This window comes from Berghia stephanieae, chromosome 11 (assembly GCF_034508935.2).
Source record: "Berghia stephanieae isolate SIO BIC M18660-M18661 chromosome 11, UCSD_Bste_1.3, whole genome shotgun sequence".
In the NCBI taxonomy this organism is placed as follows: domain Eukaryota; kingdom Metazoa; phylum Mollusca; class Gastropoda; order Nudibranchia; family Aeolidiidae; genus Berghia; species Berghia stephanieae.
The window spans coordinates 28,095,692-28,104,852 of NC_088370.1; the positions used below are offsets into that span (position 1 = coordinate 28,095,692).

Here is a 9,161-nt window from a genome sequence, read left to right on the forward strand (position 1 = left end):
GGGAGTTGCAGTAATCCGTCAGGATTCGCGAATACGCTTCAACAGTCATGACGTTACTTCCCTCGTAATGACGCATAGTAACTTAGCAACTGGCTCTAAACTATCGGAACAATTGCGGACGCCCTTATGAAATATTTCTCCGACGAGCATAAAAGTGTATCCAGAGGAGAAAAACATGATCATGTTTTGACTTTTACACACTCTGATCACAAGACATATGAAGAGTTCTCGCCAGCATGAAGAATAAAATGTACAGATTTTATTTGTTTAGAACCACGATGGCCGCCGTTGCTGGGCCACGTGACATCAGACTATTGGATCCAATTGACAAGTGTTTTCATTATGTTGATTGAGATGAGGTTTCTAACAGTCTTTAAGTTCTTAATATGCATTTAGCAGGTAATTCAGAGGGTATTGCTAAAACTTTGGCGTTGTTAGGTCCAAGGTTTGAGGCCCGCTCTGTAGGGTGCATGGTTGAGTCTTTTACTCACATTCTCTCATCGTACTAAGGTCCAAAATAAGTACCTGGCCGTTATCAGCGTTGTCTTTGTAAGAAATAATTGTAATATCGCCTAACAGGCGTTCTATCTCTTACTACATATACGTTAAGTGTTCCTGTTGCCTAAGAACCCCTTGTGAAGCGATTTGACCACGTTTAGTTTTAAAATGCTCAAGTTTTTTTTCCTCAGTGAAAATAAAGAACTTACTTCATCAAATGCTAAATTGGGGAAACGCTTTACATTGATTGGTACAATAAGAAAACGTTGTTAAATCATATATTCCACGCCTAGCAGTACGACAGCAACTCGGGGAGAAATGTAATAGGGGACAACTGTGTGATGTAAACAAAACTGGTTCCAATCTCATTGGAAATATAAAATTACTCTTCCGGAGTACTGGACACATACCTTGTTTAATTGATCTTCTGGTTTCAGAGTGATGACATCTTATTTTATAGTCTGAATATAGTAAAGATCATCTACCCTCGCTATTTTACGTTCCGTGATCTTACGTATTTATCTCTACATCTTGCTACTAAAATAACTATTCCACCTTATGATTCAACTCTACATCTTGCTACTAAAATAACTATTCCACCTTATGATTCAACTCTACATCTTGCTACTAAAATAACTATGACACCTTATGATTCAACTCTACATCTTGCTACTAAAATAACTATTCCACCTTATGATTCAATTCTACATCTTGCTACTAAAATAACTATTCCACCTTATGATTCAACTCTACATCTTGCTACTAAAATAACTATTCCACCTTATGATTCAACTCTACATCTTGCTACTAAAATAACTATTCCACCTTATGATTCAACTCTACATCTTGCTACTAAAATAACTATGACACCTTATGATTCAACTCTACATCTTGCTACTAAAATAACTATGACACCTTATGATTCAACTCTACATCTTGTTACTAAAATAACTATGACACCTTATGATTCAACTCTACATCTTGCTACTAAAATAACTATGACACCTTATGATTCAACTCTACATCTTGCTACTAAAATAACTATTCCACCTTATGATTCAACTCTACATCTTGCTACTAAAATAACTATTCCACCTTATGATTCAACTCTACATCTTGCTACTAAAATAACTATGACACCTTATGATTCAACTCTACATCTTGCTACTAAAATAACTATTCCACCTTATGATTCAACTCTACATCTTGCTACTAAAATAACTATTCCACCTTATGATTCAACTCTACATCTTGCTACTAAAAAAACTATGCCATCTTATGATTCAACTCTTCATCTTGCTACTGAAATAACTATGCCATCTTATGATTCAACTCTACATCTTGCTACTAAAATAACTATGCCACCTTATGATTCAACTCTACATCTTGCTACTAAAATAACTATGAGAACGGTAGGGGCTGCCTGAAGCCGGTGATCGTAAAATACTAACGAAAGAGTGAAAATGGAGAGGCTTCGTATGGAAATAAAACAGAAGATGGACGTTTCGGATACAAACCCTTCGTCAGCACAACAATGCACAAATAAACGTGGAAAACAAATAAAATATAATGAAAATTAACCTGTATCGTCTGTACTTAATGGTGGTTGCAGTATGAATGAAATGTTAGCGTGGCGTGGGTAGTAGATAGGGTGTCCCAGGGGGGTGATCCAATTGATAAGAAAAGGTCAGCGTCAGGGAACTACTAAAAGAATTATGCCACCTTAGGATTCAATATACAACTTATTAATAATTGATTCTCCGAAGGACTGGTTATATACATACTTACAAAGAGTTTGGAACCGGGAGAGAAGAAGATGTGTGACGTCACGATATCTCAGCCCGATTGTTGAAAAATACTAAGAACTGGAATATTTCATTTCTACAACGAATGTAGAATAGTTCTACTCGTCGTGTACATATATGCAGGTCTGACATCCGAAATCACTTATAGCCTAGATTAACATTATTGCAATGGACAATATTTTACGTCATTTTTTTTTTTTAGATTTCCATTACAAAAATGAGCCCATATGGAATTGATAGTAACAAGAAATGAAGTGAGAAGGAAAGTCTCATTATTAATTAAAAATTCGTCCCAAATACCGGTGCATACTCAATGTCTCACTCGTTTCTATGTTACATGTTTGTGTTGAAAATATTGGCTATTAAGCTTAAATGCTGGCCAACTAACTTCGCGGCGTTTGTGTGTATTGAACCTGTGACCTCAAGAAGTCGGGGAGGGAGGCTCTAGTTAGACTTCGGTTTGAAGCGACATTTTTTTATTGGTGTCGTGGATAGCTGAAACGGTAGAGTCATGATCTCCTGCCTGGCGGAGTTGTCGTACCAGTAAGGTCGCGGGTTCGAGCCCCCATCACCGCCGCGAAATTTTAAATCTCTGTTGTCTTCTGGCACTGCCCTATTCACTTCATTTCTTGTTATTATCAATATAAATGCCTTCTCCACTCACCTTTCTGAATTATAAATTCACCCCATAGGGAATGCAGTTATCAGACCTGCCAATAAGTGCCCGTCGGTTCTAATCTTTCTGAGCTGAATGGCGCCCACAGCTTGACCGCGATTTCTGACCTATGATATCTATTTTGTGTTATGGACGATTGTGATTTGTTAATTGAAGTGCACGCAACTTTTGGGACTCTGTGCTAAAGGGTGTAAAAACGATAATTGAACAGAGGAGAGACAGTTGTGTTGTCAAGTAGAAAAGCCGGCAGAAAGGGTGGATATGGATATTTATTAATATTAATGATTGTTGTTTCACGTAGATTAAATCACAAGCTATTTCGGCAGAACTTTATTTTTTATTAAATTATATGATTATGGCAGCAGTACATGTAAATGAAGTGATTCGGTCGTTTTCTGGTGAGGGTGACATCATTGCCTGGATAAAGAAGGTGAGACTGGTAGCAAAGTTGAAAGGCATAACTTAGGTTGAAAATTTCTTACCGTTGTATCTGGCGAGAGATGCATTGGCGTTGTATTTGCAGTTGGATGAGGTGCAACAGTCGAATGTGGGAGACATTGAACAGCATTTGATCGAGGCGTTTGCCGACGGACCGTTTGTGGCGCATAAAAAGATGATGGAAAAGAGATGGATGGGTGAACAAGTTGATGCGTTTTGCACGGAGTTGATGAGGCTTGATGGGTTGGCTGGATTTAATGGCAAAGGGTTGGATAGATTGGTGAAGTTGTGTTTTGTTAACGGTTTTCCTGATGCAATATTGTGTGAGCTTCAGCAAGTTGAAAATGTATTTCAGATGTCAATGGCGGACCTGCTTAATAAAGGTCGAATTATTACTGCCAACAAAGGGTGTGTTGCAGTGGCAGTGAGAACCAATACCCGTACATGAAGCTTAGGTGAGCAGACAAAACCGTTTAGTGGTTGTTTCTGTTGTAGTGGGCCACACATGAAAAAGAACTGTGACCAAAATGTGACAGAAGTACGGTGCTATCGGTGCAACAAAAAAGGGCATTTAGCGAATCGTTGCGCAAGTCTGAGCACACAATGGGTACAGTGAAACGAAGTGGGGGTCACTGGTGCCCCACCAGTTACTCCAGTTACCCAGGGGCGCATTCTCTCCCAGAAATAATAATTCATGCAGACAAATGGAAAGAAGTAAAGGCATTGGTAGATACAGGGTGCATGACGACGGTGGTTAGTTCGAAGTTGGTTGGAGCTAGACAATGTAAAGGAAGAGACTATATATTTGCGTTTGACGGGTCACAGGTGGCGTGTTATTGTGAACAAGATGTGCGATTGGAAGTAGAAGGGACAATGGTGTTGGTGAAAGCGATTGTAGCAGATTCTATATTTGGTGACGTGAACGTTATCATTGGAGTGGACGTTATTATTGAGTTGGGGGATGTGGCAATCAGAAGTGGAAAGATTGAATTCGGTAACAACTGCAGTGCAGTTCTTGTTAGCAAAAAGGCCATGAGTGAAAATGCATCAAATGATAATAAAATTGATGAATGAGGAGACAGGGTTGTGAAAGCCAGCGACTGTGTTGCTAGAGAAGAGGAAAAAGTTGACGATGGGAAATTGATGGATGAGGTGATTGAAGACAGTGATTTTACAGCAGTATTTGATGGAAGGCACTGGACGGTGCAATGGACATGGAAAACGGAGCCACCCTTATTAGAAAATACAGTTGAATACAGTTGTTATGATCGGAATTTAAAAGGTACAGTTAAGGATGGCTTTGAAAAGGAAGTGGATAGATGGATAGAGGAAGGTATTCTGATGCCATGGAATAAAAAAGTTAAATCGGAAGTGATTCCTTTAATAGCTATTGTCCAACCGACGAAGAACAATGTTAGGCCAGTCTTGGATTTCAGGGAGTTGAATAAGCTTGTCAACTGTCACACGGGTGATGATTTTACTGATATATGCAGCGAGAGGTTGCGAGAGTGGAGACAGAGCAGAGCTGAGACGATTGTAGACCTCAAGTCAGCATATCTCCAGATAAGAGTTGCGGAAGTTCTTTGGGGCTACCAGTTAGTAAACTACAAGGGTACAGCTTACTGCCTCAAACGGTTGGGGTTCGGCTTGAGTTCCGCACCACGGATAATGTCAAAAACTCTAAAGACAATATTGGGAAAAACTGGTGAAGTGAAACGTGCAACAATATCATATGTTGATGACATTCTTTTAGACGAAAATAGCATATCTGCAAATGCGTTGATTACACACTTGAAAGAGTGGGGCATTGACTGGTGGGGCTGCACTAGGATTGCGCATGCCGAAAAGCGGAGGTGGGAGGTTAATGTTTCAGGGGGGAACGAAGTGCCGGAGGGTGTACCTGATAGTATTGACAAAAGAGAGCTGTTCTCAATATGTGGAAAACTAATCGGCCATTATCCGATTGCTCTTTGGCTTCGTGTGGCATGCAGCTATATCAAGAGAGTAGCTGGGGGAATTGTATGGAGCGATGAAGTCAACAAAAAAGCAATCGAGATGCTACAGGATGTGTTGCGAAGAGTGAAGGATGATGATCCCGTGGCGAGTTTTTAGGTCAGAGACTGGAATTGTTTGGTGTGATGCAAGTAATATTGCCTTGGGTTGTTTATTAGAAATTAGAGATAAAGTGGCAGAGGACGCAGCGTTGTTGCGAAAAACAGACGATTTCAAACACATCAACGGAGCTGAATTGGAGGCTGGATTGAAAGGGGTCAATCTGGCACTGAAGTGGGGAGTGACATGTGTCACAATAATGACAGACTCAGCAACAGTGAAAGGATGGGTGCAGACTGTGTTGACGGGTGAGAAAAGGGTGAAGACGAAGGGAGCGGCTGAGTTACTCGTCAAAAGAGGTTAAGGGATTTTGAAGAGTTTAATAGATGAATTTGACCTTCATGTGTGTATACAGCGTGTGCCGTCGATAAGGAATAACGCGGATAAATTAACGAGAGTGAAGAAAGAATGGATTGAGTTGGGAAAGAATGGAGACGGAGAAGGACAATCTGTATGTGCCTCTGTTGCTCCTGACCTGAAGACCCTGCATGAGGTTCATCACATGGGTGTTGACCGAACGTTGTTCCTTGCTAGAAAGGTCTTTCCAGAAGTTCGAAGAGCTTATGTTTGTAAAGTAATAAGAACATGTGAACGATGTCAATCAATGGTGCTGCCCCTGTCGTTCACTAGAGATGTGAGTGGAGCAGGCACTTATGTTGGTAACAACAAGATATGAAGTGAGTAGAAAAGTGCCAGAAGACAATAGAGAATAAAAAATTTTTTTCCGCGGCGGTGGTGGGGTTTGAACCTGCGACCCTATTGGTACGACAACTCCGCCTGGCAGGTGAGAGCGTGGCTCTACCGTGTGAGCTATCCACGAACACAAAAATATTCGTTTCAAACCCAAAGTCATTTCTAGATCCCTCTCTCACCCACTTCTTGAGATCGCCGATTCGTTCACCACCATCGCGAAGTAATTTTGACCAGCAGTTAAGCTTAATAGCCAATATTCTCATCACAAACATATAACATAGAAACGATAGAGACAAAAAAAAATTTTATTCTCTATTGTCTTCTGGCACTTTTCTACTCACTTCATATCTTGTTGTTACCAACATAAGTGCCTGCTCCACTCACTTTTCTGAATTAAAAATTCACCCCATACACCGGAGCATACTCAATGTCTCTATCGTTTCTATGTTATATGTTTGTGATGAGAATATTGGCTATTAAGCTTAACTGCTGGTCAAAATTACTTCGCGATGGTGGTGAACGAATCGGCGATCTCAAGAAGTGGGTGAGAGAGGGATCTAGAAATGACTTTGGGTTTGAAACGAATATTTTTGTGTTCGTGGATAGCTCACACGGTAGAGCCACGCTCTCACCTGCCAGGCGGAGTTGTCGTACCAATAGGGTCGCAGGTTCAAACCCCACCACCGCCGCGGAAAAAATTTTTTTATTCTCTATTGTCTTCTGGCACTTTTCTACTCACTTCATATCTTGTTGTCACTAGAGATGAAACCTCAGCGTTTTTGATAATTGGGAAAGGTTGGCAATTGATGTGACTCATTACTGCCAAATTCCGTACTCGTCCTTCGTAGATTGCGGCCTGGGAAGATTTTCCATCTGGAGGAAACTGACACGAGAAACGGCGGAATTTGTTACTGCAACATTAAATCAGTTGTTTCTTGAAAGAGGGGCTGTGAAAGAAATTCTAATGGACAATGGGACTGTGTTTCGGTCAGATTGTATGTGCCGGTTACTCGAAAAGTTGAGAGTGAAGGCAACATTCAGGGCTGCCTACCGACTAAGTGGCAATGGGATTGTAGAAAGACATCATCGAACAATTAAGACAGTGACAGAAAGGGCAAACATTTCACCCATGGAGGCTGTTTATTGGTATAATTCTACACCCAGGCACGGTATAGATAGGGAGACTGTGCCGTTCCGTATGATCTATAAGTACGAGTGGAGAGATAATCAGACCGCCGAGAATGAAGCTCCTAGTAATGACAGTGAAAGAATTAGTGGAAAATTCAAGGTTAGTGAGAGAGTTTGGGTAAAACCGCCTCATGCCAGATGTACATCAAAGTGGGAAAAAGGTACTGTGACTGCAATGAATTCGATTAACAATGTTGATATTGATGGTATACCACGACACGTTTTGGTCAAATACACAAAGTAACTATGACCATGTGTCTTTACTTTAATAATTTGTGGACATCAGTGTATTTTTCCCAATGCTGGGATTACCCGCCCAAACCATTATCCGGGTACCCGTGGCAGGGGTGACTTTTTGTCCAAAATTTTGTTTTGTGGGGGGGGGGGGGGCTTTTTATTTTTTTATATATTTATTATTTATTATAACAAATGAAACGAAACTAAAGTAAGAAACAAGGATAATTGACTACAATGAAACCAAAAAAAAACAAAAAAAAAACAAAAAAAAAACAACCTGAGATTCCTTTAAAAGATAAGAAATTATATATATATATATATATATATATATATATATATATATATATATATATATATATTATAATAATTAATAAATCGTGTTAACAATACAAATTGAACAAATAAAACAAAAAAATCAATGTAATTGAGAAATAAAGGAGGAAAATCTTTTGAAAAATGTCATGTAAAATATGTAAATCCAAATTGAATTACTTCCACTCTCAGTTCGGTTTCCATTTTTTGAAGCGGGTACTCGTTACCCGCCCCTTTTACCCGAGTACCCGGTTTAACTTTATTACCCGCGGGTACCCGCCCAGCACTAATTTTTCCCCACTGACCTCTTTGGGATAATGGGGTAAGCTGGATGGAAAGAGGAACGAATAACAGCATACTGACTTGAAGAGTTAGAGGTCATGCCAGAACTACTAAATGTCATCAAAAGGAGGAAACTAGTTTGTTTTTTCGGACACATATGGCGAAACCCATGCACCCTAATGAAAGCTGTGGTACAGGGGGAAATGGTGGGCAAACGAAGAGGAGGAAGACCAAGGTCCAGTTATATAAAAGATATCCTAGAATGGACAGATATCAATGGAAGAAAGCTGTACAATACCGTCAACAGATTGGAGGAATAGGCAGACATTTGTCATTGCAGAGTGTTGGCAGCCAACGTCAATGAGGACGACGCTGGATAATAAGTAAGTACTCTTCAAATACCCTTAAACCAACACACAAAAAATGTTGCTCATTCCAACAATGTCAAATCAAGCTCATCATTGCATTCGGTTATCAGACCTGCAAAAATGTGCACGTCGCTTGAGATGTAGACCTATTACTATTATCCCACTGCAGCTATAATGATTTTCGTTTAAAAATAACCAGAAGACAAGACTGAGGGATAAAATAAAGGAAATTCAATTTTAAAATAATCACGGAAAGAGAATTGTGACAAGACACGCCTAAAATGACGTGCACTTGTTTGCAGATCTGATAACCCAATTCATTATGGGCTAATTGTTGTAATGGAAATCTCAAAAAATGACACAAAATATTATTGTTACAATGTTAGACCAGGCCCGTAATTACTTTCGAATGTCAGACCTTTATATAGGCGTCAGCTCAAAGCAATGAAGAAGGGAGAGTGAGAGAGAAATGGAAGCAGAGTTTGTAAGAGATTTTAACTATAAGAGGATACTAAAATTACGAAAGAGTTATGCAGTTTAGGAACGAGGAAG

At 39.7% G+C, this 9,161-nt stretch overlaps 1 protein-coding gene across 1 annotated transcript; it reads left to right on the forward strand.

The window, feature by feature from the left end:
• Positions 1 to 4,560: 4,560 nt before the first annotated feature.
• On the forward strand, positions 4,561 to 7,654 carry LOC144956379 (uncharacterized). The gene is made up of 3 exons (XM_078886877.1): positions 4,561 to 5,517; positions 5,885 to 6,098; positions 7,071 to 7,654. Exons 1-3 carry the CDS (start codon positions 4,561 to 4,563, stop codon positions 7,652 to 7,654), a joined length of 1,755 nt encoding a protein of 584 aa, XP_078743003.1.
• Positions 7,655 to 9,161: the final 1,507 nt, after the last annotated feature.